Source organism: Eulemur rufifrons, chromosome 14, assembly GCF_041146395.1.
Source record: "Eulemur rufifrons isolate Redbay chromosome 14, OSU_ERuf_1, whole genome shotgun sequence".
NCBI classification, from domain to species: domain Eukaryota; kingdom Metazoa; phylum Chordata; class Mammalia; order Primates; family Lemuridae; genus Eulemur; species Eulemur rufifrons.
In genome coordinates, this window is record NC_090996.1 from 33239745 (window position 1) to 33265254 (window position 25510).

A 25510-nucleotide genomic window follows, 5' to 3' on the forward strand; every position below is an offset into this window, starting at 1 on the left:
TCCCAGAGTGCTGCGATTACAGGCGTGAGCCACCGTGCCCGGCCCAGGCCGCTGTTAATCTGTTTGCGACAGCCCATCCTCCTCCTGGCCTGCTGGTGATTCGCTTACAGTCGGCCTCCCCCATTGGCCTCCCCCATCATGCGGGGACCAGGGGCATGGCCCATCTCTTTTGCTCCCTACTGTCTCCTGGTGCCTGGTGTGGCACCCGGCACACAGTGGCGACCCCATTTTTGTGAGTGATTGTGTAAGGGCTCCCCCATCAGGGGCAGCACCCGCTCTGGGCCCTGCCTGCACCCCCTGGCCCAGCCCAGCAGAACCAGGACCCTGGGAAGGGTGCCCAGAGAGCACAACACCCCTCACCTGCCATCTCCTTGTCCACAGTGGCTGAGTGCTGAGCCGAATTCTGGCTGTTCATTCGGCCTTTGTACAGGATCCCGTCCACTCCCAGGATGTCCACCTCGGCCTGTTGGATGGCCCGGGGCCTGGGTGAGGCAGCCCCCTTCCCACTCCACCCCTCTCTACTGCATACAGAGACCAGAAGACAGAGCACAGCCTCCCCTGGGGGCACCCACGCTCTTGGCCCGGTCCCACGCCTGCGGCTGGGGTGCCCCGAAGTCCACCCTCCATGAAGGAGGCCCCGGCCAGACTCACAGTGTCATAATCCATCAGTTCGGGGTCCCCGTAGGGGTAGAGTGTTGACAGGTTGCGCGACTTGTGCTTCAGGTTGGCACTGTTTCGGGGGCCATCACCCCAGTTCTGCTGGCAGGAGTCCGGGTTCTCCTGGATTCTAAGGTCCCGGAGCTGCAGCTGCTGCTGTTCCCTGGGGTAGGGCAGTAGGTGAGCATCCGCCCGGACCCACCCCCACACGGGTCCCCAGGAGAGACTGGCATTTCTTCCGGCTTGAGTCTCGGTGGCACAGCCGGGCGGGCCTGGGGCCTGGCGGTGGGCACAGACACGCGGTGGGGCAGAGGGGTAAAATCGAGGCTGCGTTTCCCCAGACCCGGCCACACCCGGTGGTGTGCCAGGCACACGCGCCCAGCTCTTGATCTCAAGGAGTCAGGTGAGGGACGGTGGGGGGTCAGCACGGCCGTCACGATAACTATTCAGCTATTCTTCCCCATGTGGCCAGATGTCCCCACAGAGGGGCTGGGCCCTGGAAGGACCCGTAGAGCCATGGGATGTCAGGAGGTTGAGGGGTGGCACTGGGACCCAGGGAGCCATCTGGGTCCAGTAGAAACCCGAAGGTTTGGACGCCAGCTCTGCTATGTACTAGTGGTGACCTTGGGAATGTCATTTAAGTTCCCTGAACCTCAGTTTCTTCAACTGTGAAATGGGATGGAAGTGGAACACGCCGCAGAGGGGAGCGGTAAGGACGCGACAGGGCCAGGGAAGCCAGGGCGCCTGGCACGGTGCCTGCAGCCCAGCTCGCGCCCTGAGCGACCTCGTTGCCTTTTCCTCTGCCACAGACGGGCACGTTAGGCCTGGCTGGTGGGGGCTGGGAGGTCTAAATAAGGAATCCTCCTGCTGAAGCTCTTGGCCCCCAGAGATGCCCAGGAGATATGTCGGTTCCCTCGTCCGAGGTCACCTCATGTGCTGCCTGCCCCCCAGCCACCTCCGGGACGTCACCCCTGTGGGTGGCTGGCAATGTCCTGGGACAGCCCTTGGTTCCTGGACCGCAGGACGTGTCTCTGCAGACACAGATTCCCAGGTCCCTGCCTGCTCACCTCATCTGTTGCCGCTGCAGGTACTCGTAGGTGTTGGCGCTGGCGGGGCGCAGCCGTGACAGCAGGTGGGCTTTGCGGATGGTGATCAGCTGTCTGTTGGGGGCAAGAGTCGGGCAAGGGCTGTGGGAGGCACAGTGGCCAGCGGAGGGTTCTGGCTCACACCCCCTCCAGGAAGCCCTCCCCGCAGGAGGAAGGAGGTGCAGACCTGGTCGCCCACCCTCACGTGCCAGAATCATCCACTGCATGCTCTGGGGAGCCCTGAATAACCATCATAAGACACCAAAAATAATTGTTCTGATTATAAAAGTAAGAACCAGAATAAGTAAATCCTAGAAACAGGACACAGATCAGTGGTCACCGAAGGCAGGGAGGATGGAGAGAAGCTGCTTAATGGGTCTGGGGTTTCCTTTTCGGGGGTGACACGCTCTGGTGGTGGGTACAGAAGGTGGTTGTGCAGCATGTGAACGTACTAAATGCCACTGAACTGTTCACTTTAGAATGGTTAATTTTGTGTCGTGTGCATTTTGCCTCCATAAAGAAATAAAAACAGTAAAACATCGCAGCCTTCTTGGGGAGCTGGAATTCTACATCTTGATCGGAGCAGTGGTTGTGCAGGTGTATACAGGTGTAAAAATTCATCAAACTGCAAAATAGGCATTTACGTACCTTATTTTATGTATGTTAAGCCACAATGACATTTTTCAGTAGTGTATATTGACTGTCAGCATTTTAAAAAGTACAGAAAAGCACAAAAAGCAGAGCACTGCAACCATGTGACAAAGTTTTTGATACGTGTCTTTCCAACATCTATCCCTGTTTACGTAATTTTTTAAACAAAAATAGGATCATAACACACATACTACTTGATAGTCTCATTTAATTTATTGCAAATATTCTTCCAGCTCATTAAATATTCTTCCACAACTGCTATGCCTAATACAGTAGCCACTGGCCACATGTGGCTATTTCAACATACATTTAAATCAACTACATTTTTAAATAAGATTTAAAATTTGGTTTCTCACTCGAATTAGCCATATTTCAAGTGCTCAACAGCCACAAGTGGCCAGTGGCCCCTGAACTGGACCTCACGGCTACCGGCCACGTCCACCTCACAGGGCGTCGTATTGGACGGGATTCTAAGGCACGGTGCATATTGGCCGATGTGAACGCATTGTAACACATTTACCACTTCAGGCTGTTTCCAATTCTTTTACTATTATTAATAATGCTGCAGCTAGATAGCTGTGGTTTGAAGGAAAAATTCTGGTTGATGCTCCAAAGTCCTGCCATGAACATGAATTGGCTTGGGGAGGTGACAAGCTTCGTGGGCCATCAGGGCTAACCCCCGGGAGGGCCCGCAAGGTCCTGGTGTCAGAGCAGATTACCGTCTGGCAGTTCCTCAGAAAGTTAACCATGGAGCTACCACGTGGCCCAGCACTGCCACTCCCAGGCTTATCCCCAGGAGAACTGAAAACAGGCAAACACATGCACGCACGCAAATACCATAGCAGCGCTAATCACCACGGCTAAAAGGTGAAAACGGCCCGGCTGTCTGTGAAGTGGCGAAGGGGTAAACTAAACGTGGTGTGTCCACACGATGGGGTGCGACTCCGCCGTGAGAAGGGACGAGCTCTTAACCTGCCACAGCGCAGATGCCCCCGGGGGACGCTGTGCTCAGTGGAAGAAGCCAGACACAAAAGGTCACATGTTGTATGATCCTACTTATATGAACCATCCAGAAGATGCAAACCCATAGAGATGGAAGGTCAGTCCGTGGTTGCCAGGGGCTGAGCGGGGTGGCCGCGGGGAGTGACTGCTAAAGAATCTGCAGTTCCCTTTTGGGGGCATTAAATAGACTTTTGGAATTAGAGGCAGAAGTTGCACAACAATGTGAATGTACTAAACACCACTGAATTGCTCACTTTGCTTTATTTTTTTAAGAGACAGCGTCTTTCTCACTGTCACTCACCCAGGCTGGAGTGCAGTGGCACAACCACAGCTCACTGCAGCCTCGAACTCCCGGGCTCCAGCGACCCTCCTGCCTCAGCCTCCTCGGTAGCTGGGACTACATGTGTTGCCACCACGCCTGGCAGAACTGTCCACTTTAAAATGGTTTATTTTATGTTATGTGAATCTCATCTCAATACATTTCTAAAAAGTATTAGACTTCTATCAAAATAAGTGCAAGGAAGTACAGCAAAGTTGTGCTTTCCCTGCAACGGTTCCTTCCACCCTCTCTTGTTGTTGCTGCTGGAAGCGCTGACCCAGGCCCTGGCACGCAGCACTAGATACGGCTGACGAAGGACAGCACGACGCCCTCGCTCCCAGGGAGTCCCTCAGAGGCCAGAGCGGAAACATAACCGTCTGTAGATGACGTACATGGATGTGTATATACTCAAGGGCTGGAAAACAAGTGGATGTGGCTGCGGATGTACTTGAAGGCTGAAGAATGATGCACATGGATGCGTACACATGTGGTGTACACAGAACGGTGCACATGCACGTGTACACACATGGCGTATACAGAATGGTGCACATCGATACATATATATATGTGACACCCACAGAGCAGCCCCCACCTGCCCTGCGGCTGTGTGCCCAGGTGTGTGGACCCAGGAGCCGGCGGTGGCGCCCCCTGGCGTTGTACTCACGGGCTGGTCATCATCTCCACCTGCCGGTCACAGGAAATGCACTTCACCCTCTCGAAGAGCTTCCTGCAAGACATAGCCAGCCGGTCAGGCGGCTCCACCCCACCCTGCCCGCGGGTCGGGAGTCCCACGTAGCCCCCAGGACGCCCCTCCTGTGTCCCAGGGCTCGAGGCCGCGCACTCACTTCCTGAAGCCAGCAGCACTGTCAGGGTCGAATCGGAAGGCCTCAACCAGCAGCCTCTGGAGAACTTTCCAGATCTCTTGCGTTTCTTTCTTCAGAGAGTCCAGATCACTGTGGACTAGCTGCCAACAGCCAAAGGGGAGAAAAGAAAGTCTAGTCAATTGATTCACACTCGCCTCCTTCCAGAAAAGGATTTGCAGCAACCTGCAAAGTTACACAGAGTATAATAAGAATAAACAAAAATAGTGAAGTAGTCTAGGAAGGGGAAGATGATAACGCTTGGGTTAAGGTTCATACCCCTACTAGATGCTATTGTTGGAGGGGAGCTGCAAAGTGAGTTTCCCAGCAGCCAAGGCAAAAAAAAAAAAAACCCGACCATCAACTGCTTCCTACAGAAGATCAAATCAAACCTACTGCCCAACTGCAGGCTTGGAGGCCTGAGAACATTCATTTCTCCGGATGGTCCCCATGCACCTGACATTCACGTTCAACACATATTTACTGAGGGTCTGTATGTGAAGTGGACAAGTCAATGGTTTTTAGTATTTAATATATTCACAGAGTTGTGCAACCATCACAATCACTTTCAGAACAATTGCATCACTCCCAGAAGAAACCCCGTACCTGTTACAAGTCATCCCCATTTCCTCCCAACCCCCCAGCCCCTGGCAACTACTAATCTCCTTCTGTCTCGACGGATTTCCCTATTCTGAACATTTCACATAGATGAAATCCTATGATATGTGGCCTTTTGGAGTCTGGCCTCATTCACTTAGCACAACATTGTCAAGGTTCAGCCCTGTTGTGGCATGAATCAGTGCTTCACGCGTGCTACCTATTATGGAATATTATGACCAAATAATATTCCATCGTATGGATAGACCACGTTTTACTAATTCATCCGTTGACGGACACTTGGGTTGTTTCCACCTTTTGACTATTGTGAATAGCACTGCTATGAACATTCGTGTACAAGTTTTTGTGTAGACATATGTTTTCATTTTTCTTGGGTATAGGGCACGAAGATCAGATGCATGCTACAGCGTGGATGAACTTCAAAGACATTATGCTCAATGGAAGAAGCCAGACGCAAACGTTCACATAGCGTGTGATTGATTCCATTTAAGAAATGTCCAGACCAGGCAAGTCCATAGAGACAGAAAGTAGGCTAGTGGTTGGGAAGGAGGGGAGGGGAGAGACGGCTTAATGGGCCCAGGTGTTTTGAGGGTGATGAAAATGTCAGAACTATGGAGGTGGTGGCTGCACATACTGTGCTAAATGCCACTGAACTGTCCACTTTAAAATGGTTAATTTTATGTTGAGTGAATTTTACAGTTCGAAATACAGAAAGAAAATAAAATCAGTGAGTACAGAATCACTTAAAACAATTTAAAAACCATTTTATTAAGAAACATTTCAAATGCGTAGAGAAATAGAAAGACTAGAATAATTAACCTCCATATATGTACCACCTGGATTTAATAATAATTATCATGTTGTTACATTTGCCTTATTTTTTGATGGAATTTTTTTTAAGTTACAGAAATCTTGATATTTCACTCATAAATATTTGAGTAATTATCTCTAAAAGATGAGGACATTTTCTTATATAACCGCAATACCATTATCACTTCTAATATGATTAACGATAATATCTGACTTGGAGCTCATTCTGAGCCCATTTTTAGAGTTGGCTCGATTGAATCAGTAAAATCTCTCTGGGTGTTGCATTTGATTACTTTATCTCCTGAGACTTTTAATCTAAAATAATCTCTCTGTTCTCAATCCCCCATCCCCACCATTGGATTACTAAAGAGAAACAGGTCAGTGTTTGTAGAATGTTATCCACTTGTAATTTTGCATTGATTTGTATAATTCCTCCGACTAAATGTGTCCCCACGAAGACCATGTCCCGTATCCCTTTGGCCCATTGCTCTGTCCGTAGTGACCAGCACTACAGGCACCCCTTGCATAGCTGATGAATGAATGGGTCCCCATTATACAGATGAGAAAACTGAGCCTCAGAGAGGTCATATGGCTACTGCTCATGGTGGAGCTGGGACTCAAACCCAGAGCTGCCTGATTCTAAGCCCAATCTCTTTGGGCCGTACCAGCCACCCCAGCTGCAAGAACCACAGAGCACTGTAATTGTTGGTCTCACTGTTAGACTGCACAAATCGAGGCAGGGACTGTGACTTCTCAGGGACATTTCCCCATGGTCTGGCACATCCCGGGCGGTCAGTGAATGAAGAAGGAGTAAATGAATGACTGGCTTGGTCCCCTCACAGCCTCCCTCCTCCACGCCACGAGTTCCGGCCAGGAGGGTCCTGGTGTAGCCTCCAAGATGGCCCCCAGCTGTACCTCCTGGTATTCACACCGTGAGCCGTCCCCTCCCACATAACCAGCAGGATATTACAGAGACAATGGAGGGTCACTCTGTGGCTACGTCATAAAAGACACTGCAGCTTCCTTCTTGTTGTCTTGGATCACTTGCTCTGGGGGACGTCAGCCGCCATGTCCTGAGGCCACGCAAGCACTTGGTCCTGAGGAGGAGTCTGTGTGATGACGAACTGGGAGTCTTGCCAATGGCCACATTAGGGTGCCATATATATATATTTTTTTAATTTTATTTATTTATTTATTTTTATATTTTACGTACAGAGTCTCGCTCTGTCCCCCAGGCTGGAATGCAGCAGCACGGTCATAGCTCACTGTAACCTCAAGCGATCCTCCTGCCTTGGCCTCTCAAAGCGCTGGGATTACAGGTGTTGAGCCACCACACCCAGCCAAGGGCGCCACCTTTGAAGCAGCTCATCTAGCCCCTGTCAAGCCTTCAGATGATACCAGTCCTGGATGACATCTTGACTGTGACCTTGGGGGGAGACCCTGAGCCACCGAGCTAAGCTGCTGCGTGGCTCCCGAATTCTTGCTCCTCGGAAGTTGAGAACGTTTGTTGTTTAAAGCTGTAAGTTCTGGGATAATTTGTTACGCAGCAAGTGATGACTAACGCAGGGTACTCACCCTGGTGCTGACGTCCTTCCTGAGCTGCTCCACAGTCTTCTTCCAGTCATACTCGTGGGCCGAGACCTTGAAGAGCATGCCCTGAATCATCTCGTTCAGCTCCATTGCCGTGGTCTCCAGATCGGCCCGGTTCGCCTTGCTTGCCAGGGTGCTCCTATCGGCTTTCTGGGGAGACAAGGGGCCCAGGGAGGGGCAGCTGCTGGGATGGAGTGGGGGACCCTGGAGACATCACACCCCTTGGGGTAACTTTTTCTAGTTCAGGACCTTGGACTTTTTGACTTGCTTAAATTCAACATTGGTGTCTGCGTTGGCTCAAACACAGCCTTGAGATCTAAGCCATCATGGTTTTCCTATAACAGGAAAGTTGACGCCTGATTTTTAAGTTCACATAGCAGAGTCTAACTCATCATGAGCAGGAGATGATAGGACAACTTTTGAGAAGCTTCCCCTTCTCAAAACCTCTCTGTATGAATAAAGGCAAAGGCATTTCCGGAAGGCTTTTGCCTGGCTTTGCCTGGACGATTGCGATTCCCCGGGTGGGAGAGCCAGGCTCGGGATGGGGGCGCGGGGAAGGCAGAGGAACCTGTGCTCTCGCACCTCTTTCAGCTCCTGCTCCATCATGTTCTTGTTCACCATGCTCGTTTCCAGTGCTTTGATTTGCGCTTGGAGTATCTGAGAACAGAAGCAAAGGCATGTCAGCCTCCCACCTACACCCCGTCATGTGCTGGGTGGGACAACGGGGCCAGGTGGACAGCAGGCAGGTGAGCACGTTAGAAGGTTCAGGCTCAGGGGCTCCAGGTGCCCAGACGAGAAGAGAAGGGACGTGGGACTTGGGACAAGCTGTCCCCTCAGAGGTAGTATCATAGGAACTTTTCTGCACAGGGAGCTAGACCCATGGAAGGAAAGTACAAACCTATGCTAACGATTGGCTCCCGGGATGTTTGAGGCAAGTTCACCTCTTCTGATCTGTAATGGGGTCCCACTGAGAATTCCAGTCTGCCACCAACTGAGCACTTATCATGTGCCACCCACGCTGTGCCCAGGCGTTAGGGGAAAGCCCTAATTTCCCATCCCCACCACTCCATGAAGAACCAACTCCCCACATTAGCTCCGCCCTCTCTTCACTTACTAGAGCTCCCCGACAGGAGCAGCAGCCCATGTCCTAGAGCCTCCCATGTCCCCAGAAGGTGAGGTCACTTTTTCTCCCAAGCTATGAAATGACTTTCAGCTGGAAGCCAGTTGCCCAGAATCAAGACTACCTTTCACAGCCTCCCCAGTGTGACCACTGGGGTAGAAACGGAAACAGACGTGTGTCTTTAACCTTCTTCATTCTCTGTCCCCTTTGCTGTTGAGTTGAATGTAGAGTTAATGACTGGAGCACCAGCAGCCATCTTGGGCCATGAGGTGACCTTCTGAATGGAAGTCACAGAGTAGGACAAGAAAAACAGAGCTTGGGTCGCCAACAATGTGCAGCACTGTGCCAGCTCTGGACTAACCTTGTGAATTTCTTGAACATGAAAGAGAAATATACTTATACCTTGTCTGAGTCACTTATATGGGGGCTTTATGTCATTCAAAGTTGGACCTGATTATAATTAACACAAAGTTCCATCACATCCACATCCTTGCCCCAAAGGTGGGTCCAAAGTTCCAGAATGAGAAGTGGAGGTGTGGGAAGAAGCTCCTGCTTGGCCTCGCGTCCAGTTGTTTCCTCCAGCTCAATAATAGCCTTTCAGAGTCATCAGGACCAACATTAATGCTTAGATCCCCACTCGGTTCTTTTGAGATAGGGTCTTGCTCTGTCACCCAGGCTAGAGTGCAGTGGCATCATTATAGCTCACTGCAGCCTCGAACTCCTGAGCTCAAATGCTCCTCCTGCTTCAGCCTTCCAAGTAGCTGGGACTACAGGTACCTATCACCATGCCTGTCTATTTTTTTAATTTTAATTTAATTTTTTTTTTTGTAGAGACTTTGTCTTACTGTGTTGCCCAGGCTGGTCTTGAACTCCTGGCCTCAAGTGATCCTCCTGCCTTGGCCTCCCAAAGTGCTGGGATTACAGGCATGAGTCACCATGCCTGGCCTCCCACCCACTTGGTTCTTCAGGTATATTCTCAAGTAGTTAAAATCTAGAAATAAAGAGGGGTGATTTGGTGGGACCCTCTAACTTCCACTGCCAGCGTCACTGTGTCCTGGGTTGAATAGTGGCTCCCCCCAAATTTATGTCCGCTTAGGACCTGTGAGCATGGCCTTATCTGGACATAACAAAGGTCTCTGCAGAGGAATTAGTAATATGAGGTCATACTGGACGGGGGGGGCCCCTGAATCCAATGACCGATGTCCTCATATTAATAAAAGTAGGTGGTCTGAAGACACAGATGCACAGAGGGAAGGGGCCAGGTGCCCACAGAGGCAGGGACTGGAGTGACGCAGCCACAAACTAAGGAACACCTCTGGCCGCCCGTAACTGGAGGAGGCAAGGAAAGATTCTCCTCGAGAGACTTCCGAGGGAACGTGGCCCTGTGACACCTTCATGCTAGACTTCCAGCCTGGAGAACTAGGAGAAAGAACATTTTTATCATTTTAAGACACCCAGTTTGTGACCATTTGTCACAGCAGCCGCAGGAACTGATAAACCTAGTAGGTAGCAGAATCAGGACTCAAACCCAGGCTCGCCTATCCCAAAGCCTGTGCCCTGGGCCACAATACCCATGTGGGCAAGCTGGCGTTGGTCTTTCTGCCTCAGCCTCTGTTTCCTCTTCTTTAATATGGTATCAATTCCACTCCTCTTCCAGGGATGCTGCCGGGACTATAGAAATGGGATCTAGAACGTTCCTGACAGACAGCATTCAGTGCACATTAGCTATCAGTCTCTCCTTGCATGGAAGTCACAGAGCTGTGGATTTAATAGTTTGCTCCAAGAACGATTGTGAATGCCGCCAGAGCCTTATCAAAGACTACCTGTCTACTTGCAAAGGGCAAATCGAAATCGTGTTTTCCGTAGAATCAATAAGGAAGATTCTGTCCTCACTTATTTTCCTGCTGTGATCTCAGGGGGAAGCGCTCCAAGAGAAACAGACCAGAGGCTCTCAGCCCTCTGCGCTTGCTGGTCATGCCTGTCTCTCCCCCTGCGAGGTTCCTGGCAGAAGAGTCTGCGAAGGGCCCCGAGCGCTCGCTGGTCTTTGGTTGGGTGGCAGCTGCTGCACAGGGGCCGCGGCTGGTGGCTTTGACTCCGGACTCCTGGGAGCCTCAGAGGCATGGCTCAGACAGGACCCCAGGGGTTTTGGCAGCTGACACCCCCCAGTCCCTCTTAGGGATGAACATCGCCTAAACCTGGGCTTCTAGGACAGTGAGCTCCCTGTGTTAGTGTCCTGTGACAGCCATGACAAATCACTACCACCTTGCAGCATGGAAATTTATTCGTTCACAGTTCAGGCCAGAAATCCAAAATCAAAGCGTTGGCGACAGGCGCTAGGGGAGGCCCCTCCTCACCTCTTCCGGCTTCCGGCGCTCCTGGCCGGTCGGTGGCTGTGTCACCCGTCACAATCTCTGCTGCCGTCTTCCTCCTGCTCTGTGTGTCTCAAACTTCCTTCTTCCTCTTGTAAGATCACTTGTCATTGGATTCGGTGTCCTCTCAGATAACTCAGGCCGATCTCTTCATTTCAATATCCTCAGTTACATGTGCAGAGACCTTTTTAAAAATGTTTTCCTTTCCATAATTCGTTCCGTCGTGGGGCGAGACTAAGTCCTCTGCTTCCGAGACTGTGCCACACTTGGCACCCCGCAGGGTGCTACAATTCTGATAGAAAACCCACGGGCTCCGCTCTGCGGCCTGAAGAATGACAGGTCAGGGTTTCGGACAGCTACTGACACAGGAAAACGAGGGGTGAATCTAGAACAGAGACAGCTGGAGGGGCAGCCCCCGCATTCTACACCTACGCTCAGCCTGAACCCCTCGCTGACCCTGCCCTGGGCACATGAGCCGCCGCACGCCAGCCTGGGTGACAGAGCCAAACCCTGTCTCAAAAAACAAAACAAAACAAAAACCAAAAAAAACAGATTCTGCCACCGCCCCGCACACAGACAGAAGGGCCGGATGATGTCTCTCTTGTTGCCGCTGGATCGCCAGGGCCTAGAAGGTGCCTCCTGCAGAGTGGACCCGCGATAACCTTTGCTGAACGAATGGGAGCGCGAGTAGCAGGTTTTCTTGCGCCAGCTGTTTGCTCAGGACACGTCCACGCCGACAGCCCGTGGAGCCACCGTGGTGTTTCCTCACTGCTCCAGGTGCGGCGGCCGGACCGGACCGCGGCCTCCCGAGCTCTTGCTGGAAAGGTCCGACAGCGCATGGCTGGTGTCTTGCCGCATGGGTTCACTTAAGAAATATTTAATGAATTATGTGTTGTGTTTTTCTTTTTAAGACTGGTCAAGTGAAACAGCGGAGTGGAGAAGGAACAAAGGATTCTGTAACTGGTTGTGATCAATTAGTTGTAAACACCACCGCACTCGGACCAGCAAATTCCGTGTTGTACACAAAGCTCTGTTCTGGGTTCTTCCAGGGTTAACGTTAAAGAGCAATTAAATCTTGATGGCACAAGACCCAGGAGGGAAGTCGGGAGGTAGGACGGCGAGCTCAGCACTGGCACCGCTTGAGGGTCTCTCAAGAGGTGACAACTACGTACTTGGAGGCGGACACTGCAACCCCCCGCTGTGCAGGGCTGCCACAGTGCTGGGCACACATCGGACGTGCTGAATCGGACTGGCTCCAGTCTCCATTGAGGAAGGCACCAAGATGTCCCCAGGACACGGTGACCAGGCCTCTTAGAGGAACAATGTTGGCAGGAGATGACGTGGCTCCTCCTCAGTGTGCACAAGGGTCTGAGCACATAGCCCTGCAAACCTCCACCCACAGAGGCCCGGTGTCCCCAGAGAGAGCCAGCTCTCCCTCCCACCCACTTCTCAGGCTCCAAGTTAGTCCCCTTTTCTGAGTTCTTTTCCATTCAAACTTGCCCCGAGTGGGCCCCAGCCTGCTTCTACTGTGTGCCGACCTCGGGGTGGGGGGCGGGGGGCAACCGGCCTCGGCTGGCCTCACTTCTGCCCTTCGTCCCCCACATCCTAATGCACCCCCTACCCCACATCCCCCTGGCTGGGACCAGAAGCCTCCATGAAAACACCCCCAGGTTTGTTTGGGATTTTGTCTCTTTAGACTTGGGGGAAGGTCATTCCCCCCTACCAGGAACCACCCCTTAATCCCCTCTCCAAAGGTCGGGGACACCTCTGGGACCAGGTACAGGCTGGACTCATCCGACCAGGTCACTAGGCCAGCTCAGCGAGTCAGGCCCCTCAGACCCCCAGGAGAAGGTGTCCAGCCAAGTGAGTCCCTGGGGAGCTGCTCCGGGTCTGCCTTGCTGTCCCAGAGCGGCCCTGTGTTGCTGAGCACTCGGGAGCCTGCTTGTCCCTCTGCTCGCATGGGGCCAATGTTATACACATACCCGTCGGCAGGAGAAATCCTTATTCATTCATTGATTCATCCTGCAAATGTCACTGAGCCTTCACTGTGCTCTTCTAGGGTGTGGGCGACACAGTCACGAGCTGGACAGACGTCCAGCTCTTCCGCTTGTATGTGTGTGGGGGTGGGGTTCATTTGCTTTTAATGGAAGTATAATTTACGCAGAGTAAAATGCCAGCAAAACGTCCACTGCTCCCCCCTCCCCCCTCCAGCACAGCCCCTCCCCCCTTGAAACCTTGGGGGAGGGTCCGAGTGCCCCCGTGAGGAGCCCTCCCTTGCCCGCCCAGACCTCCGAACCTTGTACTGATCCAGGCGAGTCTCCAGTCTCTCCACCGTCCTGTCCAGCACCATGTAGTGGTCCTTGATCATCTCTATTTCGTGGCCCCAAACTTTCTCAAGTTCCTCCCCCTACAAGAGGGAGACACAGACATCCAAGGCCTCTGCGTCTGAGGTCCCCCTGGCTGGACAGGGGCCTGAGGGGTGGCCAGCCGAGAAGAATGTACCGGACCAGTGTCTCCAACCTGCCGCCTTAACAGCCCCCGAGATACTTGTCCGGAGGAATCCCGCAGCCCCTCCCATCGGGACCCCTGCGCCCGCCCACTGGCCCTGCCTTCGCCGGGCTCAGCTGCCTTCCAGCCCGCTGCCTGCCCGGCTCCGCCACAGCACAAACGCTGCCGCAGGGAGGGAGGAGCGTGGGGACTCTGCCACCAGCTCACCTCCAGCCATCATCTCCTCAAAAGCTCTTCTCTGCCGGGGACACTGACCTGTAGCCTGGACTTCTGGAGGTTGCCAATCTTTTCCTGCAATATGTCCACCGTGGTCCCAAGCCCGGAAGAGCTTCCCATATTGTCTGAAAGCAAAGGAGGGGTGTCTGCTGGGGGCAGGGATGGAGGGAGATGATTGCTTGAGCTCCGGCTGCCTCTGGCACAAGGCGTGTGAGGCGGCGCCACCCAACAGGAATACACAGTGGGCTCGGGGGATCTGTGAAGTGATTTGCAAGGTTCTAAAAATCTTAGAAAAGAAAAATTTTTTTTTTGAGACAGGTTCTTGCTCTGTTGCCAGGGCTAGAGTGCCGTGGTGTCATCATAGCCCACTGCAATTTCAAACTACTGCGCTCAAGGGATCCTCCTGCCTCATCCCCCCAAAAAGCTGGGACTGCAGCATCAGCATCGCCTGGGAACAGGTTTGAGACAAAAATTCTTGGGCCCCACCCACATCCACCTGGTCAGAAACTCCGGGTGGGGCGCAGCAGTCTGCTCGCCCAGGCCCTCCGGAACCACTCGTGCGGAAAGCCCTCCCCCTACTCTTCCGTGTGTGCCCACGAGGGTCATGGCATTGGGGCAGAAATCGACCAGTCCCATGGTGACCCAGAATGTGACTGTGGTCTTTAAGGACACGTTATTTTGCCTGGCCGTTGCTCCTAATCCCAAGATGACCACATAATCCAGGGTCTGTTCGGTGCTGTTGGACACACCGGCCGAGCTGAACTTAACATGACCCCGTACAGTATGATTTTATGGGCTATCACAAAGGAGTATTCAAGAGTAATTTTGACATGTGATTTTTCTCAAGTGCCAACTTTAGACCCTAACAGCCACTCTCCCCTAAGATAAAACCTCCCTATACGTTCAATATAACCGAATAGACTAGTAAGAGGTCACATGCTTATGCCAAAGGAATGAATGGCTAATGGTTAAATGTAGATTTTGTTGGGGGAGCCAAAGGAAGGGCAGGAGGTGCTTCTCGAAGGCCGGAGGGAGAGCCTGAGCCCTGCTGACCCTCTCGGGGACAGAGCAGGCCTACCTAGATAAGCCAGGCGCTGGTTCAGGCTGGATGACAGCTGGGCAAACTCCTCTTTCAGGGAGTCCTGTTGAAGAGGAATCTGGGCTATGCAGCTCATGGAGTACCTGACGGCTTTCTTCTTCTCCTCAGGGCTCGAGGCCTGCTTGGCCGCCAGGATGGCCGCCAGCATGGCCTGGGACAGGGTGACCTCAGGACTGGTGACAGCATAGTAGGGCGAGGAGACGATATCGTAGTCTATTGGCATGTCTTCCAGCTCCTCCTCCAGCTCCTCCTCCACCTCCTCCCCGTCATCAGTGAGGGCCCCGCGGGAAGGCCCTGCACCCAGGACATCTGCAGAGACCCCCAAGGGCCCAGATGTAGCCATAATTGTTGCTATGGTAGCCAGTTTGGTGGCAGGGGCATCCTTGACCGCCTGGGCAGCGAGCTTGGCTGCCCGGGCTGCTGAGCTGGCGGCAGCTGCGTAAGCTGCAGCGGCGGCGGCAGCGATGGCTGTAGCGGTTCTTATCCGCTGAATGGCAGACTGGGGACCCTTAGGCTGTGCTTCCCCAGGGGCCCCAGCCTTGGGGGCCCCAGTCTTTGGGGCCGCATCCTTGTGGGCTCTGTCCTTTGCCTTCCTATCCCTTTGGGCTCCATCCTTGGGGACCCCATCCTGAGACATTCTCTGGAGGGAGGCGTCAGTTTCCTCCCTCCTTTCCTCGACAACCGGGAGCTGGTAGGCGTCTGCCCCACGAAGCTGCAATGGCTGCAGTGGATGAGGCCATGCTGAGCCCAACTCTGTGGCGGGCGGTGGAGCTCTGGAGGGCTGGGACTGAGTGGGTTTCAGGAAGCGTAAGCCCCAGAAAGGCTGTGTCCCAGGCCCGGGGCCACCTCCGAGAACAGGCCGGACTCCCGATGGCAAGAGCTGGGTACCTGGGGCAGGCCAAGGTGCTGTCACGAACCTAGGTGTCACACTAGGCCCCACCACAGGCCCCAGCGCAGGCATGGGCTTAGACTCCAGCCCCAGTGCAGGCCCAGGTACGGGCCCCAGTGCAGGCCCTGGTGCGGGCCCAGGTACAGGCCCAGGTACGGGCCCAGGTGTGGGCCCGAGTGCAGGCTCAGGTGCAGGCCCAAGCTGGGACATGAGCCCAGGCGTGAGGGCCAGAGGCTGGCCTGTCTCCTGGGCACTGCTGACTGAAACTTTCTGGGGAGACTCCTCCTCCGGCAGGAGCTCTGGGACCTCATAATGCCAGGCGGTCTGCAGGAGTCGGGGGCTTTGGATGACCTCTGAGACCCGGGTGCGATGAGCAGCTTCGAGGTACTCGGAGGCCTGTGCCAGGGCAGCGTCTGGGAGCTTCTCTGTGGCCTGCCAAGGACCAGAGGGTTCCAGCAGGAACGGATCCGCTTCCTGCAGAGAAAGGGGCTGAGAGTGCTGGGCTGACTTCCCACCCCCTCCCCACGCGCAGTCACCTGCCTGCTCCCCCCCCCCCCCCCCCCCGCCTTCCTGCCACCTTCCCGCCACCTTCCCAGACCCTCTGCTTCTCTTCTTCTTCCACCTTCACTCACGGGGGTGAACATGGCCTCGTGGAGCCCGCTCCAGAGCACCATCTCGTCGGTTTTGGGGATGCCTCGAAACTTGTTCTGGAGAGAAATCTGCAGGGTGGCCATGGGGAGGAGGCGTGAGCCCGGAGGGTGCGATGCCCTCAGGGGGCTCCCCGTCCACACTGACCTGCACACTTGCAAAGAAACCTTTCCAGCCTGTGTTCTCCTCACCCGTCCCTGCCCCCAGCACCCGGGACACTGGAGATCGGGGACCAGGCAGGAGGGCGGGGCTGTGGTCCTCACCACGTCCCGCTGCAGCACGTTCATCTTCCTGTTCTGCGCTTTCAAGTCATCAGAGAAGATATCTAGTCTTTCCACATGCATCTGCCAAATGAGCCGGGTCTGTGGCCAGGGGTGCAGCTTCTGGGCCTGGCCCTGCCTCTTCCCACCACTTTAGGTGACTAAGATCTTGAGGAAGAAGAATGGATTCCACAGCCAGTGTTTCCCAGGGCGTGGGAAAGGGAAAGGAAAGGGTTCCACGGGCAAATAAGTTTGGGAAATGCTGAGATAAAAAGCATTCAACAGGCCGGGTGTGGTGGCTCTTGCCTGTAATTCTAGGACTCTGGGAGGCCGAGATGGGAGGCTCACTTGAACTCATGAATGCGAGACCAGCCTGAGCAAGAGTGAGACCCCGTCTGTATTAAAAATAGAAAAATTAGCCGGGCGTGGTGGCACAAGCCTGTAGTCCCAGTTACTCGGGAGGCTGAGACAGGAGGATCACTTGAGCCTAGAAGTTTGAGGTTGCAGTGAGCTACGATGACGCCACTGCACTCTAGCTGGGGCAAAAGAATGAGACTCTGTCTTAAAAAAAAAAAAAAAAAAGAAAAGAAAGAAAAGAAATTGAGCTCGCCTCCTCACTGCCCCCTTCACATTCTAAAAAAAATATTTAAAATTTTAAAAAAAGGAAAAAAAAAAAAAGCATTCAACAGGTTTCTATATTGCAGGATTTCTCAGAGCCTTGATTGGGGAAAAGCACATTAAGAATCTGCAAGAGCTGGGCTCATGCCTGTGGTCCCAGCTACTTGGGAGGTGGAGACATGAGGATCATGTGAGCCCAGGAGAACAAGACCAGCCCAGGCAACACAGCAAGACCCTGGCTGTAAAATGAAAAAAATGAAAAAAAAAAAAAAATTAGCCAGGTGGCTGGTCGAGGTGACTCATGCCTGTAATCCTAGCACTCTGGGAGGCCGAGGTGGGAGGATCGCTTGAGCTCAGGAATTCAAGACCAGCTTGAACAAGAGCAAGACCCCGTCTCTTTTTATAAAATTTAAAATTAAAAAAAAAAGAAAAATTAGCCAGGTGTGGTGGCGGCATATGCCTGTGGTCCCAGCTACTCAGAGGCTGAGGCAGGAGGGTCATTTGAGCCCGTGAATTTGAGGTTACAGTGAGCTATGATTGGGCCACTGTACTCCAGCCTGGGCGACAAATCAAGAAACTGTCTCTGAGAAAAAAAACAACTCAAAAAAATGGGCCAAGAAGGCATTGTTTCTCAAACAGATTTGTCTTGTCTAGGGGGTCCTTTTTAGTATTTCATGATGCAGCTTCCTAACAGCCCTCTTTCTGCTTGGATGGGAGCTGCCTAGCCCAAGACTAAAGGTCTCACAGTTGCCATGGTAACCAAATCAGCTGTGAACTGTCATTACATGTTATGGTAGGGTGTTAGAACATGCTTAGATTGATGGTTTATGGCCACAGAAGGAGATAGAATGTATGTCTGTAGTAGGTTTATTCCACTTTTCAATGTGGACAGAGCTTTCTTGAAGAGGAAGATATGTTCTTTCTGCTAAGTTGGTGGAATGTAACCCTAGAGTTGCTAAGACTTGGGGAGTACCTGCCTGAGAATGAAGCCAACCCAGAGAGATGTCAATGTTGTATGAGCACCTAGATCTGGCCGTACCTGAGGGCATCCCTGGACTTTTAGTAAATGAGACAATACATCCCTTATTTTTCCTGAGCCAGGATGAATTTGATTTCTGTCACTTTTAACTGATATCTTAACACAGTGGGGCAAGGAGCATGGAGGAGTCACAGAGAGTTCAGTGGAATAGGCCAAGTGGCTGGGCCACGTCAGCTTCCCTTCTCTGCCCTTGCAGCTGCATTCTTTGAGAATAAGCTTTCTAGATTTTCCTTGTCACCCCAACCACCAGAGGGCTGAGCAGCATGGCTAGCGTGGAAGGTGCAGGGGAGGGTCTACCTTTTCATACATGTCCTTCAGCCTGTCCACATCCTGCCTGAGGGTTTCGACGGTGACCTTGAGTACGTGAAGATCGGTGAGCAAATCCTGCAGGGTCTGCATTGACTGAAGAAGGGGAGAGGAGGAGAAAATGTGAAGCTGGCGTGGCTGGGAGAGAAAGCAAGTGAGGTGCGGAAGCTTTCTGGTGATAGCCATTGTCCAAGGGGTCCCCTTGGCTCTCTCAAGGCGTGGGCTGGAATGTACAAAGAGGCCAGCAAATGATACTGAAGTCAACAGTGCTCTGAGTTCCAAGTGGCCTGGGTGGGAAAGAGGCAATTCAGCATTTGAATCTACTCAGTAACCAGTGGTCACTCATCATGAAGCACCCCATGTCCTTTCCTGTATGACACATGTCAACCAGGGTAACTACGGAGGGAGGAAGCATAGCCTGTCCCGGGGTGGGAGCCATTGGAGGCTCAGAAGCAGAGGAGACATGATTGGATTTACACTGTTAGAGGATCTCTCAGGCCTCATGTGGAGATTGACTCTGGGAGGGCAAGAGGGGAAGTCAAGGGACCAGTGAGGAAACTTCCAAGCAAGAGCTGATAGTTGCAATTCTGGACTCATAGTTCAGCTCCACCACTTCCTGGGGCTGTTACTGCATCCTTCTAGGTTTCAGATTTATGAACCATAAAGTGAGTATAAAAAATATGATAATGTGTATAAAGGGCCGAGTGCATAGTTAGACATTCAGTTAACAAAAATAACACATAGGAAAATAGGAGAAGTCAGTCTTTATCAGTAATTAATTCCAGCACTTTGGGAGACTGAGGCAGGAGGATTGCTTGAGGCCAGGAGTTTGAAACCAGCCTGGGCAACATAGCGAGACCCCATCTCCATCATAAAATAATTTTTAAAAATAATTACATTAAATGTAAATGGATTAAACTTTCAGTTAAAAGGCAGAGATTGGCAGAATGAATAAGAAATCATGATCCAAGCACATGCTGTCTATAAGAGATATATTTTATTTATTTATTTTTTAATAGAGACTTTCTGATATGCAATTCCTAAAATCCTTGGAATTCCAAAGTGGTAAGAGTCTTTGTTGCTAATGAGTTGACCTGTGGCTGGCTGCCCCTGAGTAGTAGCTTCAGGATGGGGATGGTCACGGGAAAGACAAAGGCATTATTAGAGGGCTGAGACTTTTCAGCCCATCCCCAACCTCTGGGGAGGGAAGAGGGGCTGAATGTTAAACTGATCACCAATGGCCAATGATTTAATCAATGGTGCCTACATAATGCAGCTTCCATAAAAGCCTCAAAGGGTAAAGTCTAGATAAGCATGTGAATAGCTGAGCACATGAGGGCTTCCAGCAAGCTGAACAAGAACACGTCCACATGCTGGCTGAGTGGCATACTCCGACTCCATGGGGACAGAAGCTCCTACGTGCTTGGGACCCTTCCAGACGTCATCCTCTGAATCTTTTCATCTGGCTGTTTGTATCCTTTAAAATATCCTTTGTAATAAACCATTAAATGTAAGTTAGCATTTCCCTGAGTTCTGTGGGCCATTCTACCTCAATGAACCCAAGGAGGGGGCTTTGGGAACCTCAATTTATAGCTGAATGGTTGGAAACACAGGCAAAATAACCCAGGCCTTCTGATTGGCATCAGAAGTACCATTCAGGCGGGGCACGGGGGCTCATGCCTGTAATCCTAGCACTCTGGGAGGCCGAGGCAGGTGGGCTGTTTGAGCTCAGGAGTTCGAGACCAACCTGAGTAAGAGTGAGACCCCGTCTCTACTGAAAAAAAAAAAAATAGAAAGAAATTAGAGGACAACTAAAACTATATAGAAAAAATTAACCGGGCACGGTGGCACATGCTTGTAGTCCCAGCTACTTGGGAGGCTGAGGCAGGAGGATTGCTTGAGCCCAGGAGTTTGAGGTTGCTGGGAACTAGGCTGACGCCACGGCACTTGGGCAACAGAGTGAGACTCTCTTTCAAAAAAAAAGAAAAAGAAAAAAAGAAGTAGCATTCAGTCTTGCAGGACTGAGTCCTAAATCTGTGAGATCTGACACCATCTCCAGGTAGACGGTGTGACCTTCCAGACAAGTTCTCACTGGCCCTGTTCTGGTGATAACAGGATGACAAGTTATTTTATGTACGCAGAGCCAAGAAGGTGCAAGTCATGCAGCTGGAGCACATGCAGAAAAGACTTCAACTTCGAATAACACCCGAAACTAAAGTCTCACCCCCCACCCCTGATGGAACCAAAAGATTGAGATGTGACCAGAACCTGAACACTGGAATACTTTCAAAAGCGAAGGGTCGGTTGTCTAGGAATGTCTGATGGTAAGATCCCTTTCCATGCCATACCAGAAATTGTCTTGACTGAGGTCTTTTCAGTTGAAAGCGGCCCTGCCAGCACTTCCGCATACCAACGACCTGTCCACCCTAACCCGCAAAACTTGCTCCAAATCCCAGATCAGGGAGACAGATTTGAGCATTGCCTCGGGTCTCCTTGCCAGTCAACTTGTGATAAAGCTTTTCCTTTTCTCAAAAACCAGTGCCATGGTACTGGCTTCCACGTGCCTCTGGGCGTGAGCCCACTGCCCACTAACGGTAGTGTCAGAATTGAGTGGAACGGGAGGACCCCAGCTGACGTCCTCGCAGAATCGATGGCTCGCTTGCTGGTGTGGACAAATCCCCACACATCCGGTGGCAGAAGTGTGTTGCGAGAGGATGGTGGGAGAAACTGAGTTTGTTTTTTCCACTCCGAGGGTCAGTCTATCAGGAAGATATAATTATAAACATACATGCACTTATCAATGGAGCCCCAAAATACACGGAGGGAAAACTGACAGAGCAGAAAGGGAAAATGGACAATTCAACAAGAATCGGAGACTCCAATGCCCCATTTTCAACAGTGAATAGAATCATTAGACAAGAGATCAGCAAGGAAACAGAGACTTGCACAACCCTGTAAGCCAACTGGACTGGACAGATATCTCTAGAACACGCTACTCAACAATGGCAGAACACACGTACTCTTCTCAAACGCCCACAGAACACTCTCCAGGGCAGAAGATGTGGTAGGCTATAAAACAAGCCCCAGTAAATTTTAAAGGGACTGAAATTATGCAAAATATGTACTCTGACCACAGTGGAATTAGACATCAGCAGCTCCCCATCACTCGCATCACCGCATAAGCTCCGCCTCCTGTCTGATCATTAGGTTCCCTACGAGCGTGAACCCCACTGTAAACTGCGCACCTGAGGGATCTAGGTTGGTCGCTGCTTGTGAGAATCTAATGCCTGATAATCTGAGGTGGAGCTGAGGCGGCGATGCTAGCGCTGGGCTACAAATACGGATTATCATTCATTAGCAGAGAGGTTTGACTGCACAATAAATGCAATGCACTTGAATGATCCTGAACCTTCCAACCTCCTCCCCCACCCCTGGTCCATGGAAACATTGTTTTCCATGAAACTGGTCCCTGGTGCCAAAAATGTTGGGGACTGCTGGTGTGGCAGCCCTGTGCAGGCACGGGGAGCTGGGCTTGTCCAAATTTGCACTCGCTCTCTCTCTCTCTTTCAAGAGGGCTTCAAGAATGCAGGCTTGGGCTGGGGCCCAGTGCTTACAAAGGCCTTAAGGGGGCCTAAAGCAAACACCCCCCCCCCAACAATCAGCTGGATTGGTCACACAGCTACCTTCAGAGCTTTGGAAAATGGGAACACTGATAATACTTCCCTGCCATGGAAATGAGGAATGCAAAAGTGCTTTGCAGCACTCTATGAGGGGCGATACCAGTGTTATTACTATTATTGCAAGAACTTCAACCTCGATACCCCAGAGCCCCAAAGTGTCTTCAACACCTTTAAGCAATGTTATGAAATACCCAAAACCCAATTTAAATCCAAAGTCATTTTAATTTGTGCAATATACAGCAGGTGTTTTGATGTTGTTGGGGGAGTAGAATGGGGAGAGAGTTTTGAAATCAAAAAAGCAACAACAGGTTGTTCAAATCCCCTAAGACTGGGACCCACCACTTTATGGAAATAGAGTTGGCCGGAACAATCTTAAAAACCAACAGCTGATATCATCCCTCCTTTTCTCCTGTGATGCCAGCTGCAAGCGGTTGTCATTACAGATGAGAAAAACCAAGGCCTGAATGAGGCACACAGGGACTCCTGGCCATGGTGTTTTAAAACACAGGTTCGCCAGGTGACTCCGGCAAAGACTCTGTGTATGGGCTGCCAGCCTCACTGGTGGGTGGGTGGGTGCACACACTTGGCGAAGCAGCCGGCACCACTGTAGAACCAGCTACCATGGCAACCCTTCAACAGGTCATTGTGGTAACCTTGGGCTACTTCAGTCAGGCCGGGACAAAGCAACATTCTCTTAACGTTGGAGACATTCCTCAGCGGCACAAACAGTCCTCAGAGGGTTGCATGGCACAGCCAGGTTTGAACCTGTCCCCAGGCCCCTTTTGCCCCTTTCATGAGCTGGGTGGGTTCCCTGCTGAGCTGCTCAGAGCACTGGTGCAGCCTTCACCCTGGGGCGGGGGGCGGGGGGCGGGCAGGCCAGAGGCAGGCTGTCCCTGCAGAGCGGGCACCCTGGACACTGGCAGCCACCTGTGCTGCCTGCAAGGTCCTCCGTGACCTGCCTGGGGCCACCCCGGCAGCCTGGTCTCTAGTAACAATTTTGTCTTGTCTGATAAACTCCAGTCTCTTCTGGTTACTGCTTGCATGGAATCTTTTTCTATCCTTTTACTTTCTATTTTTCTTTTATGTTTTTTTAAACATTCATCGCCGGATACATTGATATCCTTTCACTTTCAACCCACTTGTATCTTTGAATCTAAAGTGTGCCTCTTGTAGGCAGCATATAGTAGTCAGATCATGTTTGGGGTTTTGGGGGTGTGTTTTTTGCTTGGTGGTTGGTTTGTTTTGTTGTTGTGTTTTTTTTGTTTGTTTGTTTTTGTTTTTGAGACAAGGTCTTGCTCTGTCCCCTGGGCTAGAGGGTGGTGGCGTCATCATAGTCCATGGCAGCCTCCAGCCCCTGGGCCCAAGCGATCCTCCTGCCTCAGACTCCTGAGTAGCTGGGACTACAGATGTGAGTCACCACGCCTGGCCATGGCTTTTTTTAAAACTAACTCTGCCAATTTCTGGGTTTTTGTGTTTTTTTTGGTGGTAAAATACACACAACAATATTAACGTGTACAACTCCACAGCATTTAGCTTATACATCACTAGCTAGTTCCAAGACATTTCATCCCCCCAAAGGGAAACCCCTCCCCATCGGCAGTCACAGCCCACTCCCTCCCCCCCTCGAGCCCCTGGAAACCACTGAGCTATCTTCTGTCTCTACGTAGAGCTGACTGTCCTGGACGTTTCGTATAAACGGAATTGTGCAACATGCGGTCTTTCGCGTCTGCCTTCTCCCACGTCGCACGATGACTAAGGCTCGTCCGCGCTGCGGCTTTGCCTCTCTCTTTCGCCCCACCGTGGCCAGACGGGGCTCCTCCTCTGCCCACAGACCCTGAGCGCAGCCCCCTATGTCCCTGCAGGGCTCTGGGGGACGCCTGCCGTTGCCGAGATCACAATCCACCTCGGTTTCCCTGCTCAGGTCAAATTTCTGAATAACAGTCACAGTGACCCCAGATTGGCACCTTGAGCGTGCTGAGCTCTGCGCTAAGCACGCCCCACGCGGCGTCTCACGTGGCTTTAATTCTCCCAGCAATCCCGGGAGGAGGAAGCCGTCCTCAACCACTACCGTGCCTCACGTTCCAGGTGGCGAGCGCCGGGACGCTCACTGCCCAGACCCAGGAAGTCACTGTCCACTCTGCCCAGGCATCCACTGACGTCTGCCCTTTCTAACACTGTGACCTGGCGTGGGTTACTTCACCTCCCTGTGCCTCCGTTTCCTCATCTGCAAAGGAGGGATAATAACGGTGAGGGCCCGGGGCAAGGGGGCGGAGCGAGGAAGTGCAGGTGAAGCCGGGAGGGGGACGGTGAAGAGATGGGGGTGTGAAGCCCGGGCAGAGACCAGCTTTTCCACATGACCCTGACTCCCGGGGGGATCCAGCTAGATGCCCCGGGGGACACAGTCTGGCTCAAGGAGGATCTAGGACACGCCACCTCTAGGGACAGGAGGGCAGGCACAGGCTGGATGGACGCCAGGCTCGCCTGTCACCACCCGACTCCCAGCCACACCGATCTAAGCCCCGCCTCCCATGAGTCAGATGACCCAGAGGCACGGGGCCGACGCGGGCAGATGTCCGGCTGGAGGTAAGAAGACAGGGCGGGGTGGGTGCAGAGTTCTGGGGCCCGGGTGCTTCGTGCCTGCAGAGCACATTCTCCACCCACAGTCTCTCGTTTAATCCCCCGGGCCACCTGAGTGGATTGTGTGCCCATTTAGCAGAGAGGGAGGCTGAGGCTTGGATAGGCAAGGCCATGTGCTCAGGACAAGGCAGAGTCCAGGCCAGAATCACATATATTTTTCAACAGCTCAACCCAGACTCCTGCAGACTTCAACCTCCCTGGGGGCAGGGACTGTGTCTCATTCTGGTTTTTACATCCCTGCCAAGGTGGTGCCTGGGAGGAGCATCGGGAAGGGGGTCCTGGGAAGCCGGGGATGGCTTTTTCTGGATCCGCTTGCTGGTCCCACAGGTGTGCACTGTGGAAACTCATAGAGCTGCATGGTTTCCGCGCTTTTCTGTGTGTTCTGAATGTGCTTCATAGAAAAGTGTTTTTAAAAGCCCTGCAGCATGAACCTCCCGCTCATGCTGAAGGAAGTGATTTCAAGCACAGGAGCACATGAATAGGCACCTTCCAGAGGAGCTGGCCCGGGTGGGTGAGAGCTTCCACCCCT

At 52.3% G+C, this 25510-nt stretch overlaps 1 protein-coding gene across 1 annotated transcript in view; it reads right to left on the bottom strand.

Moving 5' to 3' along the window:
• C14H16orf96 (chromosome 14 C16orf96 homolog) overlaps positions 1–25510 on the bottom strand; it is a 30896-nt gene that overhangs the window by 3929 nt on the left and 1457 nt on the right. Inside the window, exons 2-14 of the mRNA XM_069487232.1 lie at positions 18656–18760; positions 16705–16785; positions 16426–16512; positions 14884–16267; positions 13845–13930; positions 13378–13488; positions 8175–8249; positions 7578–7742; positions 4560–4678; positions 4379–4441; positions 1725–1817; positions 652–820; positions 361–463 (exon numbers count right to left, since the gene is read on the bottom strand). Coding sequence (XP_069343333.1) covers positions 361–463; positions 652–820; positions 1725–1817; positions 4379–4441; positions 4560–4678; positions 7578–7742; positions 8175–8249; positions 13378–13488; positions 13845–13930; positions 14884–16267; positions 16426–16512; positions 16705–16785; positions 18656–18760 — 2641 coding nt within the window. The remainder of the gene's footprint in view (positions 1–360; positions 464–651; positions 821–1724; positions 1818–4378; positions 4442–4559; positions 4679–7577; positions 7743–8174; positions 8250–13377; positions 13489–13844; positions 13931–14883; positions 16268–16425; positions 16513–16704; positions 16786–18655; positions 18761–25510) is intronic.